The 17,492-nt window shown below is 49.6% G+C and overlaps 2 protein-coding genes across 4 annotated transcripts; both read left to right on the forward strand.

The window, feature by feature from the left end:
• Nucleotides 1-2,539: 2,539 nt before the first annotated feature.
• LOC131213958 (autophagy-related protein 101) lies at nt 2,540-8,115 on the forward strand. Of its 3 annotated transcripts, none has more exons than XM_058208216.1 (4): nt 2,540-2,623; nt 2,785-4,238; nt 4,333-4,676; nt 4,747-8,115. In XM_058208216.1, the coding sequence occupies exon 4, from the start codon at nt 5,161-5,163 to the stop codon at nt 5,815-5,817; it is 657 nt and encodes a 218-aa protein (XP_058064199.1). In that variant the 5' UTR covers nt 2,540-2,623; nt 2,785-4,238; nt 4,333-4,676; nt 4,747-5,160; the 3' UTR covers nt 5,818-8,115. The 3 variants fall into 3 exon arrangements, with proteins under 3 accessions (XP_058064199.1, XP_058064197.1, XP_058064196.1); XM_058208214.1 differs by having other exon boundaries at nt 2,559-2,724; XM_058208213.1 differs by having other exon boundaries at nt 2,559-4,238.
• Nucleotides 8,116-9,632: 1,517 nt separating this feature from the next.
• On the forward strand, nt 9,633-14,184 carry LOC131213602 (uncharacterized). The gene is made up of 9 exons (XM_058207673.1): nt 9,633-9,846; nt 9,940-9,989; nt 10,096-10,525; nt 10,610-11,450; nt 11,516-12,432; nt 12,522-12,581; nt 12,659-13,173; nt 13,259-13,583; nt 13,662-14,184. Exons 1-9 carry the CDS (start codon nt 9,802-9,804, stop codon nt 13,824-13,826), a joined length of 3,348 nt encoding a protein of 1,115 aa, XP_058063656.1. The 5' UTR covers nt 9,633-9,801; the 3' UTR covers nt 13,827-14,184.
• The last annotated feature ends 3,308 nt before the right edge of the window (nt 14,185-17,492 follow it).

Raw genomic sequence — 17,492 nt, forward strand, 5'->3', positions numbered from 1 at the left:
AGATGAAACCAAACAAACAAACCAACATTTACATTGTATACATTTTGTATTTGCTGCGAAAAATTATACGCAGTAGGCGCGACGAGATGGCGGGTCAGCATAATTCGTTCGTTTAGCTGTTGTTGGTTTGTTGGTCGCTTATTGTTCATCCTAGAGGATGTTCAGTGTCATTTGTAAGTACAACACGGAACGGAATCTGCGAATGGAGATAAATACGGAATCGTATTTTGATCGTTATCATGGCGTAGAGATTTGTATTTCTCGTGACGGTGGATGCCTGGGCCTTCGGCCTGACCGTCCTCGAAAGCCTCATGGTGTCACTCGGATTGTGTTTTTTTCGGCCTTACCATCAGCTTCCAGTCGAAGGGAGCCTATCCGTATCTGGTGATACTGGTCGGGCTGGAAATCGTACTCGTCATTACCAAGAGCGTCGACGTAAAGTTTCGGGTGGCACAGGGCCTCAGCCGGGAGGGGTGGTCGATCACGAAGATGCTGACATGCTGACCGAGATTACCATCCTGACGGGCGGCCTGGCAACGTTTGTGCCGCTCATTCAGGAGTTCAGCATCTTCGTGATCGTGGGCCTCGTGTGGGACTTTGTGCTGCAGATGCGTACTAATAATGTAGTAAATGTAATGTAGTAATAATATTGTAAACCCGGCGATTGTGCGTTCGTCGCTGGGTAACTAAATAATTGTTTATTTTAAAAATAAACGAATCTATATTATAAAAATGACGCTCCGTTTTGTGTGCGGTTTATAGACTCCGAAACTACTGGACCGATTGACTCGAAATTTGCTACACAGGGGTTTTAGGGGCCAAGGATGAGCAACGTCATGGTTAGAAACCCCTCCGCCCCCTCCTTCTTACCCCTCCCATACAAACGAACCGTTAAAACATTAATTACTCCACAAGTTATGAATCGAATCGAGTCAAATCTTGCACAATTGTTGATAGTCACTTGAGAAATCATGTGACCAAATTTTGTCCTTCTAGGACGAAGGGAAGGGGGTGGGGTGGACTCTAATCCTTAAAATACGTCCTAGGGCAATATGGGTATCGTTTCTTAGGTTTTTGTGGTCTCTAAATCGATTGGAGAGAAAGAGAGAGGGAGAGAAGGTGTGAAAGAGAGAGTGTAAGAGAGAGGGGGTGTGAGAGAGCGAGTGAGCGAGAGAGGGAGAAAGAGAGAGAGAGGGTGTGAGAGAGAGAGAAAGAGAGAGAAAGAGAGAAAGAAAGAGAGAGAGACAGAAAGAGGGAGAGAAAGAGAGAGAAAGAAATAGAGAGCGAGAAATAGAAAGAAAAAGAGAGAAAGAGAAAGAAAGGGAGAGAAAGAGAACAAGAGAGAGAGAGAGAGAGAGAGCGAGAAAGAAAGAGAGAGATAGCAATTTAGCGCATTTTTTCTTTCCCCTTTCCCCACTGTGATTCACTTGGCCGTACACTTAGAGAATGGCCAAAGAGTATATTTCACAGAACAGAATGCGACCAGTTTTTGTCATCCATGTCAGAGTGATTATTTCGCCCGAACACGGCTATACTCAGAAATGCGAAAGTATTACACTTGCCCCAAAACCCAAAAAGGAATTTCAAAGACGGAAACAAGGAGACAGGACGAAGTCTGTCGGGGCAGCTAGTAAATATATAAATATTGAAAAAAGAATTTACTGGTCTTTTGCTATAATAGATTTGAATATATGGGATGAGCTATAATTTTCACCGATAGCTATAGCAATAAAATGTTAATGCTATAACCTGAGCTTTTTTGACAATCGTCCGTTTTACCGTCCATTTCTGCTGTTTTAGACCATCCGACGGACGGTAAAACGAACGTCCGTCGGACGGTAAAACGGACATAGTTGCTCCTTGGGTAGGTTCTGTCTGAGTTGGTGCTACTGCATTGAGTTGGCGAGTTGGGGGATGAAGGCCTTCGAACGCTTTAGCAATTAGGGTTTGTACAATATACATAATGTAAGGTTGGCGTTGTGCCACAATCAAAGAGAGTTTCTAAAATTTTAAACATACCCACTGTCGTTCTGAGCATTACATTCTCTAGCCATCAGCCATGCGTGAGAATGTTTAGCCATATGGCGGGATCATTGTGATTTTAGTACTAGTGGAAGGGGTCCGACAGACACGCCATGTTCTAAAATGGTTCTGCGCATCATCTGATTCACGTCAGCCGTCAGCACGGTTTCGTAAAGACAGTTAGTTAGCACCTTGTCTATGTAAAGTCGAATAAATCAAAGCTATTTGGTTACTGAACTAACTGATCACTTTCTGCGTTGTACGTTTGGTGTCATGTTGTGGAGCTTAAACTTGTTATAACGTAGTATGATACTCACTGCCCCCACAGGAATCTGTTGGTGATGGCAAATGCAGTCTTTTACTGTTGTTCGCCTTGAATTGTTATGTAATGGTTTCAGCAGTCCTGGGTATTTAATGCTGTGACTTCATCTGGGAAATATGCGGCTGAGCTGGCAACTGTCTTTATTTTTAGGTATGTGTCTCAAAATTTAACAAAACAAACGTGGCTACGATGGACAGTGTAGTTTGCAAGCGGAGAGTGGACGCGAGGAGTTCGCGTTAAACTGTGGTGAAATAAAACGCGTTTTCAACTAATTCTGTGGTCGGCAACCATTACCCGTAAAGCAACCATTGCAACAAAAAAGGCATTCTTATGCTGAACCCCTTCGACAGAGCTAACCTTCGAACTTGTTTTCCTTCAAGGTGAAATCTGTTTATGTGTTTACATGAACTATAAAATGATTTCTGCTTTCATCACCTCAGGTTCGCAATAGGAGTGTGCTATGCGTTTGTTTTGTGTATGTTTGGATTGTGTCTCTTGGAACATGGCGACAACACGTACGTTCGCTTCTGCTCGAACTGTGTCGAAAAAGCGAACGGCGAAACGTACTCCACGGCCAGTGAAAAACAATGACCAGCAGGACGAATGCATCTTGGAGTAGGGCCGTCGCTGTGTGAGTGGGAAAGCGCCCTTTTTCTATCCGCAACAAACGGAGTCGAATTCATGGCCCACTAGTATTCATGACGAAGTGTTGTTTTGCCCATCGAATGCGACCAGCTGCAAGCTGCGAAAACACTTATTTATAATTTCGCTAGTGATTGGCACTGTTGTTGCTGCGCGCAAATGATGTTATACACTTGTTCGTTCCCTGCCTCACCATCAACATGTTCGATTCTCAGTGTTCTGTTGGCGCGATTGGACTAGCGATTGCGAGTAAGCTAACTACTGCTGTGTTTGTATGAAGGCAAAGCAATTAACTATCAAACAATGAAGGAAACAAGAACCTTCCGACGGATGGATTGAAGAGTTAAGTTCATTGTGATTTCATCGTGTGGTTTTTTTTTCTACGTCTGTGGCGTTTGACTCCTGTCTGGTGGTCTGCCCGCAACCGGCAGGTCGGGTGCACGGCCTTCGGTGGTGGACAGATAAGGTGCTACACAAACAAATTCTCGTGCACAAAGGCATGCACCCATCGGTCATGTACTGCCTTCGTGGTTCGCGTAAGGTCTGTATCGGTTGTCTAGGGCACGACACTGAAAGCTATGAAATAGAGATCCGCTGATCCAATTAAGTTGGGCCAAGTTTCGCCAACCAAACACTAAACGATCAATCTTCCACATGCAACTTTAAACGAGATAAAGAGAACGGGAAAGAGCGAAAGAAACAAAGAAAGAAAGAGAAAGAAAGAGCGAAAGAAAGAGAGAAAGAAAGAGCGAAAGAAAGAAAGAAAGAAAGAGGACTCCGTCACTAACCACATCATCCACCGGAACTTGCGGACCTCAACAGTACCTAGAAGTTGTACGGTGTCCAACCGGACCGGGGCCCAGCTGCCGCCGCCACTGACGACCAAGCAACAGTGGACAACGGGTGTCGTTTAACTGACGGCCAAGATCACAGCAACGACGGTAGTGTCGCGGCCGTTGGAAGAAACGGAGGTCTGGTGGAATCCCTTGTATGTGGATTTGAAGTAAAAGTTGGCAGCCTCATCAGTGAGTCCGCAGTTGTTCCAGTCAGGCTACGTCTCACAACATTTACTCCTACATGAAGTATTACCAATGGAGTGGATCTAGAGTTTGCGCGCAAACAACAGTGATCCTGTGTGTCCTGATGATTCGTAGTACCCAAGATACATCAAGCAGATACGGCAATGGTGATTGAACGACCTGCTAACCCATCGAGTTCTATCTCTGGCTGCACTCCGATCTCCCGTTCAAATGTACGCAAACAGTGAAGATCATGCAGATCATGCAGATCATGCTTTCTTCCTGAACTCGAAATGATCCAAACTGAATGGTACACTCTTCTTTCAGGTTTGATGATTCTAGCTACTTGTTTGAACACAGCAGCGGGTGAGATGTCGTTGTTCGTTACATATTTTGGAAGACATCTACAAGCAGGCTTTCGACGGTAGCTTCTGCTAGCACGGGCGAGTTTTTTGCATAAAGACTACGTAAAGAACATGTTGTGGCTCGTCCGTAGATCATCCGTCTCGCTGTTCCGATTGATCGATTTCTAAGCGAAAGTCGTCAGTTCGAAACCTGGCAGAACATCAACTTGAATGTAAAATTTTAAGTTGGTGCTTAATACGGCTGTGCCCGTTCCCGTAATAATAATAATAGAGAAAAAATACGTAAAGAACCTTCCAAATTCAGACGTGAGTGAAAGCAGCCACAGATATGCAAAAGAAAAATACATTAAATTCATACTTTCTCTGTTTTATTCAGATTCAGATCCAGACCGGTAGCAATCTCGCGGTTCAGACAACCTTCCGGCAATCAAACACAAAACAGCGGTAACCAGTTAAAGCCTATCAATTGCGTGCTGAAGCAAGAATCGGTTGCAGCAGGAACGGAACAGCAACGGATCCTTTGGCGACACAATACGGTACATGGATAGCATCCAGCTCTACACATACTTTTACTACTACGGTTACTACTTTTAATATAACTGTATAGCAAGTACAATGCTCATTCTGACATTTCACTCGCACGCACTTCTTCTATCGCTGATTTACGATTGACTTTCAATTGTGCTACAGATTTGTGTGGAATTCTAAGAAATTGTTAACGTTTTCTCGCAAACACAACTGTTTGAGTATTGGATTTCCGCCAATTTGAAAGTATCATTCCAGTTGCAGAATGAATGCTCGTTCGCAAACCTTTGACTTGCGAATGGAAGGCCGGCAGGTGGATGAGGCGGTGTCCAGCATTTTCCACACGATCCTGTTCCATCGCAGCCTGGGGAAGTTTATGTACACGGGCGAAGCGATGTACTCGGTCGGTACAATAGGCTACCATGATGTCGATTGCGACTTTATCGACTTCACGTATGTTTGCTGTACATCACCCGCGCTCGAACAGACGTTGCGCCGTGAAATCGGCAACTTCAGCCGGCAGCTACGTAGCAACGACAGTAGCGGCACGGGCCAGATTTCGCTTGAATTTTATCAGCGTAAAAAAACACGTTGGCCGTTTACGACCGATTGCATCCCATGGGAGGTGTGGACGATACGGCTTGAACTGATCACGCTCACAAACGAGGATGATCGGCTTGTGTGCAGAGAGCGCGTTGGGGATATGCTCACCGACAAGATTTTCTGTATCACTGAAATCATGAACCGGCATGATTACGTGCCGAAAATACCGAACCAGACCGAGCTGGACATGGTATTCGATACGAACTACCCGGATGTGCAGCCGTACCTTTTTCAGTTCAAGTTCAGCACCGCCAGTCCAACCGGTACCCTAGTTGGAAACACGATGAAAAAGTTGATTAAGGGAACATTCTCTTTGTGACTAACGCGTACGCATGCTCTTATGTTAGTGAAATTGTGTGCTGGTGCGGACTTTTGTGGTATTCGCTTGTACCATTCTTTACTATGTATCTGTTCCCGACCATGCTTTTAATGTTGTTTGTTATTTGTTTTAGAATCGCAAAAGATTCTATCGTTTTTATGTTTGTTTGCACGAGCAAAGTGAATGACGGAGTATGCTAACCGTGGAGTTTCGGCTTAATGTATACAGGTGCTGTTCGTACGAATTGGTATGTGCTACGTTTTGATGCCGATCCCGAACAACGAGGCTAGTTGTTGGCGTAAACACAAAAAAGAAATTATTTTTCATTTCGAAAGAAAATAACTATTTTAAGGGTTGTATGAACATTGTTCTTAACCGGTTTTACAACAAGACATTTAACTGCAGTGTATGAAGAGGAGTATCCGTCTAATCTGACCCGGGTATCAAGCAGCATGCAGCGGAATAACAATGCTCGAGCGTGATGCAATTTAAATAAATTAGGAACAGCGACTAATAACATAATTAAACAGTATGATGTCTCGAAGATATACAAAACTGGCGGCGAGCTACTAGTAGCAAGTGATAAGATGATGAAGACAAAACAAACACGCGCGACTGATGATGATGAAACTGCAAGCGCTATACCCACATCCCTGCAATAAATGTATATAGAAAAGCACACTGTTATTTATAAGCTGTAAAGAGAACCGTGGCATAGCGTTTGTATGGTAGTAGAAGATAGGTGATTACCAGCATACCTAATAATGGATGAAACAATTGAGTTACATGCACAGTCATACAAGTAAGGTTTCTGTTTGATGATGTAGTGATGCCCCTTATCCCGTGTTCGTGTTTAGTTTAAAGGAAATTTTAAAGCAAAGGCTGTACCCCAAATTTATGGGGTTTCGTTTATGTTTAAAAAACCTATATGTACCGGACGAATAGATGCCCTAGATTCGCTGTAGATATACGCACATGTACATGTAAAAGTATCGTTGCGCCGACTAAAAAATGTATGGCTTCTCTTAATGCTTATATGCGTGTGAAAAATACGGGTTCCAATCGCTAAACGTCGTATGCTTTGTACAAGAGTACTTGAAGAAGGTTGCCTAAAAGACACATGAAACTCAAAACCCTTGCGTTACGCTTAACAGGAGAAAGGCAACACACAGTATACTTGAAAAAAGTTTAGTGTATTTAAAAAAATCATGAATCAGGTAACGTCTTGTTTGAAGCTAAAATGGTAGCAAAACTAAGTATGCATCAAAAGAACTTGTAAAATATCAGAGATACAAAAAGCAAACTATTTTCGTATGCACACTTCACTGAGTTGATAGTCGCTACATAAACGGCCCACGTTCTATGTTGTACACCGCTGGATGTTACATAGTGCAAGACGTGCCGTGCCTTGCGGATGTTTAGTTTGTAAATAATTTTTTTACATTATTGTTGCTGCGTGTACACCGTGTGTGCACCGTGTAACCGTGACCAACAGTTTCATCATGTCTGTGTTTTCATATTCCAGTGTAGCGTTGTGGTTTTAATTTTTCATTTCAATCTATAGGACTTAAGTGACATATTTACCAAAAATGCGGAATGCGATAATATAACAATTATGTGCAATACTAATTGTTTCAGCATATATCGTTCATAGCACATAACGAGCAGATCGTGGCAAATAAATCGAAGAAAGGATTTAGGTCCGAAACACGTAGGATGATGTTCGAAATGCGTTTGAAGATTTTCAACCAATAGATAACTAGTGTATCGATGACTGCAATAATGCTTTCAAAATTGAAACGTTGTTGTTTGAAACGATGTTTTCTATTCTACTCTAACTATGTAAGTAGTTTTTCTCTCGCAATGTTTTTTTTTATTATGAGCTTCTGAATTCAGGTTTGAAATAAAACTGTTTTGCAATGTTTTATTTTCAATTAGCAGTAAAAAAGTATAATAAACCCCGTTATGATCGCATTTGCTCGTTCAAGATAGAGAATATGTAAAGTGCGCGCTAATGAGGCTGCGTAATGTAAGTTAAACAGATAACGGAAATTACCTGCGTCCCACCTACGTCAAGGAAAAACACAAGAGCATGCGTGCGGGCTTTAGATACATTGAGATACATGTAAAATTAAAATATCGCAGCAAAATAAATATCGAAATTGATAACGTTAAATAATGCACATATGGCCATGTTAAAGAAGCTACATGATGGGTTTAAGATACGCAACGAATGGGCAAGACAAAAAGACGTTACAACGTCAATTTTGCTTTCCAGAAGCGTAATGCGACCAAAAGAGTACGAACTGAACATTGACAAGGCAGAGGGGAGAGTGTCTAGTGTATCTAGTGTAAATAAGTGAAACCTATAAAAGCGGCAAAAATTACAACGAACCAGTTGCAGGTTACAGGATGTCTCGGATTTGGTTTTCATGTTCTTCCTCTTTATAGGTTCTGACGATTAAACACTTTCACCCCTGCTGTTCCCCAAACAAAGCATGTTGTGCTGTGTGAGTAAGTTGGCTTTCAAGTGGCCACATGAACTGTGCTTCGTACACGTTTTCGACGCTGCCCACTTCCACCGTGAGTGGTTGCTTTCCCCACCCAGGGGATCGAAATCGCAGGCCGATACCACTCGACGGTTGAAGTTGACGACGGGCACGAAGAAGCAGTGGGTTGAAAACTGCACCGTAACTTCCGGGATATCTTGTGTATGGTTGAGATGTTGGTTTAGCCCGACACTGCAAGATGCATTTGGCATTTGGCAAGATCCACGCCAGAAAGGCCCCCTTGACTGTTAATCCTGCGGCTTAGCTAATGATGAAAGTGATTTAGCTGCGGGTAGGATGGACCTGCGTGAAACTGGAGACCCAGCGTGTCGACCCGGCAGTACCGGGACCGGGCTGGATCCGCCCAAAAGTTTTGCTCACAAGGCTATTTTTACGCGTATGTTGTTTCAGCGGTGCCTGGAGCGCCAGCGTGCTATTCCAGGATGCTGGGCATGCATACTGGGAGGATGCATGCAGCCTGCGCACGCGAGAGAAAAAAAGGAGGTGAGAGAGAGAGAGAGAGAGCGATGGAGAGCGACCGACGGAAAGCTGGCCGACAGAGAGAGGCCCGCGCTCGTAGTGGTATCGCCCTGCCATAACCGCACATACCACATGTTGCCAGGCCGAGCGAAGCAACACTTTGTGCGCATACACGCGCCGCGCCGTGGCTCACGTTGTGTGTGGCTGTGGAAAATGGTGTTCTCCGCCAGAGGCTTTTGGCCAGCGGAAGGCGGCGCACAATAGAATTAGCAGCGAGCGTCGCTTCGGGTTTGGGTTGGCTGTGGCTGGGTGGCTGGGTAGTTAGCTGGGTGGCTGGCTGGGTGGCTGGGTGCAGCAGTAAAAATGGTGTGCAGTGGTGCTGCCGTGTGGTAGTGTACCGTGCGATTCGTGCGAGCTCACCCGAAGCTCTCGAAGTGGGTGATTATTCAACCATTAGCATATCCTTCTCCGAACGTCCGTGCGGCACCCGCCACACACTACACGAGCGTACCTGTGTAGTTACCCGCTCCAGATGCTACCGGCCACCACTGGCTGGTGGCTGGTGGCTCACTCGGCTAGGCCGTTTTAACCGCGGCTCCCGCGGGTGTCCAAGTGTCCTGCAAAGGACGCCAGAAAAGTAAGCCTGCCGCGGTTCAAACAAATCCCGCAACCACCAAACACCGAACCGCTCTCTGTTCCAGGTGTGCAGCTCTTCTCCTCCTCCTCCTCCTCCTCCTCTTCCGCTTCGCATTGTGGACTTGTGAAGATTGTGACTTGTGTGGAGCTTGTGGTGGAGCTAACAGGAAGGGAGTTGCACCGTTGTCCGGTATAGGGACTGTTTAGCTTTAGGGGTAAGGCTGTGAACCCAACCTGTGTGGTAGGAGACAGACAGGCGTTCAGCAGGAACTGTGCAACACTCGCAACGACTGACCGCCACCTAGCAACAGCCAAACCCATGGCGACGAACCAGGACTCGAACACGTTCTTCGGAACGTGGGAGGTAAGTCTTTGGGGGTTCGAGTTCGGAGCTCCTTTACCACCCATGCCGTCACCCCTCCTCGGCTGTCACATCTAACCATCTCTTCCGTTCCAGATTGTAGAGTCGTTTCTGGACGGGACAACCGAAACGTTGGGCCTGAATGGGTAAGCGCTCCTGTTCTGTATTAGCCCCAGCCAGTTGGCTAGCTGGGTGTGTTTATGTGGAAGCTCCTTCTCTCTCTCTATCTCTCTCTCTCTCTCCGTTTCGCAGGGTCAAGTTCCGGCTGGATGAGATGGGCGATATTATCTGGTACAATGACCTGGTGAGTCCAGCGAGCAACCGCGGGACCGGCCACCGGCACCCGGCACCGGCGGTCGGTGCCCAGGCCCAGGGACACTGTCCGGTCAGCAACTCGACCGCGGTCCTGTTCAGCTGCGAAACGTTCGAAGTGGTGCAGCTGGCGTCGAACGGGCCGTGCCTGATCTTCGGCGCGTACACCGGCCACAGCATCGAGTTCCGGACCAATAGCTACAACCCGCGCGAGCGGATGTCGCTCCGGTGCGACGGATGGTGCCAGCTGCACTGCCGGCGCGTCAAGAACGACCAGTCCGTCGGCCAGGAGGAACCGTTCACGCTCCTGTCCGTGCTGGACGACGGCAATTTCTGTGATGTGACCCTCACGAGCAGCGACAGTGTGACCGTACGTACCACGCGCCCCGCAGCGGCTCCGCTTTGACAGCTGACCGCTGTCACTGAGGTGTTACTGATTCCGGTTTGTTTACAGTGCCACGTCCACTCGCCGATACTGCGCTTGAACGGGTTCGACTGTAGCAGCGGCATGACGACGACTTCGCCGTGCTCGCAGCAGCCGTTCCCTGCCGCCCCGCACGCCCGTTCGGAGGAGGATCCGACGGTGACCGGCTACAGCTGGCTGTCCGCTGCGCGGTGCAGTACACCGCGCGTCATTGTGCCGGGTGACGGCTCGTTGCCGGGGCCCGGACGCTGGACACAGTCCAGTACCACTGACACCCTCGCCGCCGCCACCGCCACCGCCGTCGTCAGTCCTTCCGCACTCAATCCAAACTTCCTGCTACCGCCCGACGTCACGCTGGACTCGGTGAATGGTAGTTTGGCGAAGCAGGTGTCGAACTCGTCCCACTCTCTCACCGAGAGTGGCACCGCCGTCCGGGCGGAGGGTTTGAGCTTGGAGGGTTTGTTCTCGCTCGACCGGCCGAAGCGGGCCGCCTCCTGCTCGGACTCACACCTGAACGCCAACCGGCAGAACGTTTTCTACTTTCCGGACGCGGTGACACTCCGGTCGGGGGGCGTCACGAAGATCAGGACGACGCCGGCATCCCCATTCAAGGCGCCGCACAGCCCGTCACCGTTTCCGGCCGCGCTGGACACACCACCGTCCTCGCCACTGACGCCCCTGTCGGTGCTGCAGAACATCCCGGCCGACCTGCTGTCCACCGTGCTGCACTGGCTGTACTGCGAGTGCCTGCCGGATCGGCTGGACGAGGACGCCTGCCGCCAGCTCATCGACCTCTGTGACCGTACCGCGCCACTCGCCCGGATGGGTGAACCGTGCCGGAACTACCTGCGCAACATCCAGCTGAAGAAGTGTAAGTATGGTGGTGGTGGCTACCGGCGAGGATACTGATCCCGTGGTGTCTTTTCCACCCAACAGTCGTCATCGACATCATCAACGATTTGCACGACAGTCTCAACCATCTGGTGCAGCTGATGAACCCGGGCAGCATCTCGCGCAGCCCGTGCGTCCTGTGCCAGGTGTTCAAGGAGGGCGTCAAAGAGACGCTGACTGCGATCGTGAAGTTACTGCAGTTTTGCAACATCTTCACCAAGGACGCGACCAGCTTCACGCGCTATCAGCGCCACGAGATCATCAAGTACGTGCGCACCCGGATGCCGGTCTACCTGTCGCAGGTTCACCAGCTGCTGCAAAACGTCAACCTGGTGCTCGGGAGCCTCACGCCGGACGACCGGAACGACCTGGTGTCGTACCTGGTGCCGGAGATAACGGCCGCCCTCGAGCTGCTGACGGCCGCGGTGACCGAGGTGAAACTCTCTCTCGAGAAGGTGTGCAAGGATCTAAAGGGCACACAGCAGCAGCAGCAGCAGCAGCAGCAGCAGCAGCAGCAGCAGCTGGAGTATGCTATACAACCGGGTCGACTGGCACCGGGCCGGGTCAGCCCAGCTCGAGGGTCGGCCGACCGGCTGGGGACCCGGGTGCGGGCGCACTGGACCACGGCGGCGGCAGCGACGGCGACGGGGACGGCCGCCGCCACGGACGCGGCCGGCCAGTCGGCGGACCTCCGCTTCTTTCTCTACATGTACGAAGTTAAGAAGATGCGCGACATTTACGGGCGTGTCACGAGTGCCCTGGAGATGCTGCTGCGCAAGAAGAGCACCTTCAACGAGATGCACCTTTTGCACCAGCACCAAACGGTGCGCCACAACCTGGAGCAGCTGGTCGTGGAGGTGCCGGCAGCGATCGGTCAACTGGAGGAGCTGTGCGACACGATCGACGAGAAGATCGGCTGGAAGGAGTTCAAGTTTTGCTTCAAGTTTCTCACCAGTCAAGTGGTAGGTTGCGGGCCCATCTAATGTGTGCCGTGCCCTGGTGCCCGGTTCTGCTCTAATCCCCGATCCACCCTCCTTGATCCTCCCGACAGAATGGCATTGTCTCGAAGCTGCTGGAACACAAGGCTGCTCTGAATGACGCGATGCTCTATGTAAGTTGTGTAGTCACATGGCGGTGGCGGTAAAGGGGTCACTATCATCTCTCTCTCTCTATCTCTCTCACACACAGATATCCACGCTGGTGCAGAAGAAGCAGTTCACCTACGCCCTGATGGAGCTCGGGCTGCTGGACAAACGCAGCGTCGATCCAGGGCAGGTGCAGGAGTGCACCCAAAAGCGAAGTGCGGTCCGATCGAGCGCTCAACGCCGGTTCGAGTACTCCAGCGTCAAGGTCAATCTGGTCAAGAGCCTGTGTGAACCGCCAACAGCGGCCCACAGCACCCTAGCGAAGAACGCGCTCAGACTGCTGCATTCGGGGCAGCTCACCGATATGGAGTTCGAGGTGGTGGTCCCAAAGGCGGACCACGAGCCCGAGAACGTGGTCACCACCGGTAGCTTTGACTACGGTCCGGACGGCCCGAACGGACCGGTACCGATGGTGTGGGCTACGAACAGCGCGCTGAAGGTGGGCACCTCGAAGGGCACCCAATCGCACTGCTTCAAGGCGCACCGTGTGATAGTGGCGGCCCGGTGCGAGTGGTTCAAGAAGGCCCTCCTCTCCGGCATGCAGGAGGACATCAATCGGTAAGGCCACATTTTTTTTGCCACATCACTGCTCTTGCCCATTCTCCTGCTGACCGTCCGTCCTGCTGACCTTGTTTCGCCGCAGCAAAATCGTCATCTACGACACCTCGGTTGTGATATTCCGACGTTTACTCCTCTACCTGTATGGCGCCCCGGTGGACAAGTCCGTCGGCGTGGAGCAGCTCTGCGAGCTGATGCTGCTGGCCGACCGATACTCGGTGGACAGCCTGAAGGCGATCTGCGAGGAAACGCTCGTCGCGTCCATTGACGCCGAGTCCGTCATCTATCTGTACGGCATCTCCGAGCGCTTCAATGCGTCCGCGCTTCAGGCCAGCTGCCTGTCCTTCCTGTCGCAGCACACGGAGCTTACGCAGCTGGACATTTTCCAGCAGCTGCCAGCGAATCTGCAGGTGTGTATGAAGGAGGTATCAATCTTTGGGACCAAGCGCACCGCGCCTGACCGAACTGATGTTGGTTTCGCTGTACAGAACGAGGTCCAGGACCTGATCCGGTGGTGTGGCCGCGTACCGGAACCGTGGTACGACTGTGCCGAACGCTCGCGCTCTGACCCGCGCTCTCGCCACAGCCTTCGGAGCCCATCGAAGACCTCCAGATCGTCCCACTCGCGGAAACATTCTCCCTCGTTCATGTGACCCTGAGCCGAAACCAGGCGCACCCCCCGGTATCGCAATGGAGCAGCAGAACCGTCGGACATGGAGTAGCGCCTTCCCGCGCCCTAGGCGTAATGGTCGGTGCGGGAGTCTAGCGTAGTGTGCCCTGATGGCAAAAGTAGTGCGAGACAAAACTGACAACAAATGTAAGAGGAGGCAATTGTTATAAATTCAAACATTTAGACGTCGGGTGCAGACGATAATGCCGGGGACGGGTGACGGGTTGACGGACCCGCAATGCCTGTATTTTGCCTGTCCGGTCCAAGCAATGAAAGTGAAACATGTGCTATGCACACACCGCAGCAAGAGAATGGGTGCAGGGCGAAAGAAGCCAGTGGGAGTTGAATAAAGATCAAACGGTCGGCCGGTGAGGGGTTGATGTTGACACGTGACACATCGGTTGCTGTTACAGTAAAAATAAGCAGCCTTATCCGCTCTATTGTGTATCGCATCCTCTTACGCTCCGATAGCTCCAGGGCCGTTAGGGCCGAGCACGGGATCTGGAGGAAAGAAAAGGTGTTTTGGTGGAGTCCACCTTATAGCACCGTACTTTGCTGTTCGGTGGCTTAGCTTTGGTCCGATTCCGGTCGTTCGGGATGTTGTCGCTTGATGGCGTAGCAAAATCAAGCTCACAGCAGCAGCGTAAGCTTAAAGCTTTCGGCTGTCCTTCCGATGAAAGCCACAGAGAGCGCTGCGGTCACTGCCAAACTTATTCACGCATAGGATTTCGCTCTTTCTCTGCGCTGATCTGTCTCTGTAACCTTCTCTTTCTCACTCACTTTCTCTCTGTAATTCTCTCTCCCTCTCTCTCCCTCTCTCTCTCTTTCTCTCTCAGTGTAGTTTATTTTTCTCCCATGCCTAAAAGAGTATAGTTTTTCCTGACTATTCCAACTCCTGGAGCTGGAGCTGGTAGGACGCAGGCTGTTTAATAAGTTTTGCGCTTCAAAAAGAAAAACGCAGTTTTATTGTATTATTCAGCATAGGCTCCCTGCAACATCAATACACCTGTTTCAACTGAGATTCCAATTTATGAATTCCCTCTGATCCCTCTTCAGCGAGAACCTGGAAGGGCTGCAAAATACGTTTCCACAGCCGGTGCGAGCTCATCATTTGCTGAAAAACCGGGTTCAGGATCATGGTAACCATGGTAACTGTTCATTCATCATTACCTTGTTTTGACATCAGGTAAATGAGTTCAGGTCGAAAAAAAAAATTAAATCAGTTTGCAACCAATCTTTAAAATGGTTAGACCATGTCAACTTTTGTGCCTAAAAATGACGCCTTGCGGGGATTATTATTGTTATTATTCTTATTACTGAAAACGCCAATTCTGATCGCTACTAACAACAAATGATCAATTATAACCTCTGATCACTCATCAAAAAACGACAAAAATACAATTTCTAGTATTCCGAATGGAGGCGCCTGGTGGGGCATAATGGCCAAAACTACCTGGCGTCTCCATGTCCCCTCGTGCAACACTGTTTCAGGATACTATCAAATCACTTGAATGGGAGCTGCTATCCCTCCCGCTCCAGATTCACCAGACTTGGTTCTTTCCGAATATCATGCTTTTTCATCGATGGGACACGTATTGGCTGAACAGCACTTCGGTTTTTACGAGGAAGTCGAAATGGGATGACTAATAAGTTTACTTAAAAAGTCGAAGAATTCTTTCATCTGTGAATCCACGATTTACCAGAGAGACAGAAGAAATGTATAACTAGCGATGGCACATACTTTGAATAGAATAGAAATTTTCATTTCAATATTATAAACATTTGGTTTTTTCTGAAAACAGTTTCAATCTCAAGTTCCCGAAACAACACCTTCAATCGCTACACGATTGATTGATTTTTTCTAGTGTAAACAAATATACGTCATCACACGTCGATAACGGATGGTTTGTAAACAAAGAATGAATTGACAGATTGAAAAGGAAACTCCAACACAACAAACTAAATTCTAAAGACTAGTAGCAGGGTTCTCTCTGTTGTTGGAGCGCAAAACCTTTTGACCAACCTAGCGGAACGGTACGATGTGTTTGTGCTGGGATTGCCGACTCTCGCGTGCTCTCAAAGGAAAACCTCGATTTCCAACTTCCACCGGTGGAAAACTCGCTCGCATTCTCTTACTCTCTCGCTCTCTTCTTTTCCAGCTGGCAGAGAAAGAGCGCAAGAGGCTGGAGCAGGCCAAAGGAGGTCGGGAAAGCAAACGGTAATTATAGCATCGGGGCACCACCGCTTTCCCGAGCATACACCACCACACGCGTACGGACGGGCACAAATGTCCCGACCGCGTCGTGGTGCTCGGGTGGCAGTCCGCTTTCAGTCAGCCGGTCGTGCGGTTCAGTTGTCCGGGTTGTGGCGAACACACACCAAGCGGACTGGCGTCACCTCTAGCAGCAGCAGCAACAGCAACAGCAACAGCAGTTGTAGTTTACCCACAGTGCAGTGCAGAGAGGTAGTGTCCCGAGAGTAGAGCGGTGCGGAGACCATCGGAACCGAGCGAAACTCTTGGACCGTCGACGACTTAAGTTTACATAATCCCCGATGGTGGTGGTACTGGTGCTGGAGTGGCCCTTTCGTTGCCCCGCGTACTACTCCGGTCGGTGGTGAGGCGACGCAACAACAGCAGCAGCAGCAGCAGCAGCAGCAGCAGCAACGGCAGTAGCAGTAGTAGAGTAGTACGTAGAGTGCTCCTTGCTCGGTATTGTGGCGTTTCGGGTTTTCCTCACCTTAACCGTTCCGACCAAAGATTGGGTTCCGGGTGGTTGACCGACCGATTGATGGGACCTTTGATCCGGGGCGCGCCTGCGGTACCAAGGAAGTGCAGGAGTTTTTTGCTGCTCTCTCTCTCTCTCTCTCTCTCTCTGTCTCTCTCTCTGTCGCTCTTTCTCTCTGCATGTCAATAATAGATCGATATGATCGGCGGCGGCTTCCCAAGACGCGAGTGTGGCCGCGTGTCCCTGGCCGCACGGTGGGTTGGGTTCCCGGGTCTCTGCACAGGTCCGACACAGGTTCCCGACGTTGCCTAGGGGTTCTCTGTGGACAGATGTGCAAAAGGTCCCGCGGCGTCGTGTGCTCGTGATGCAATCAGGATCAGGTGTTGCTGCCGAAGGACTACTATCGATACCGACCTGGGCCTGTGTGGCCTGGGCTTCCAAGTGGTGGGGGTGCGAGAGTGTGCGGGTACATCCAGTGCGGTAAGATTGTCTTCTGCGCCCCCTCAAGTTCAAGGCGTTAACTTGCATGCCTTGTGTGACGTCTGTGGGTGTACTAGAGGGCCGCAAAGGTGGATCCACCTCCTCAGAAGGAGGCTATCTGCAACCAGCCACCCTATCAACTACCCCACACCGGGGGAAGGATACGATAAGAAGAAGTTAGATTAGAAGGCATCGTCGTACACGGAATAACAAAGAACCTCACCGGAAAGTGCGGACGGAAGATGGAAGGTGTTGTGCACACGATTAGAGAGATAGACCCGAACGAGAGAGAGAGAGAGAGAGAGAGAGAGAGAGAGCGCGAGAGAGACATCGAAAGAAAGCTAGAAACAAAACCAAGGCACAGAAATGTGACAGGAAAAGGCAGCTGTCGTCGAGTGGTGTCGGTGCGAGGCCTTCCCTCTCGGTGGGCCACAACTGCCGAC

The sequence above is a fragment of the Anopheles bellator genome, chromosome X, assembly GCF_943735745.2.
Source record: "Anopheles bellator chromosome X, idAnoBellAS_SP24_06.2, whole genome shotgun sequence".
Classification (NCBI taxonomy): domain Eukaryota; kingdom Metazoa; phylum Arthropoda; class Insecta; order Diptera; family Culicidae; genus Anopheles; species Anopheles bellator.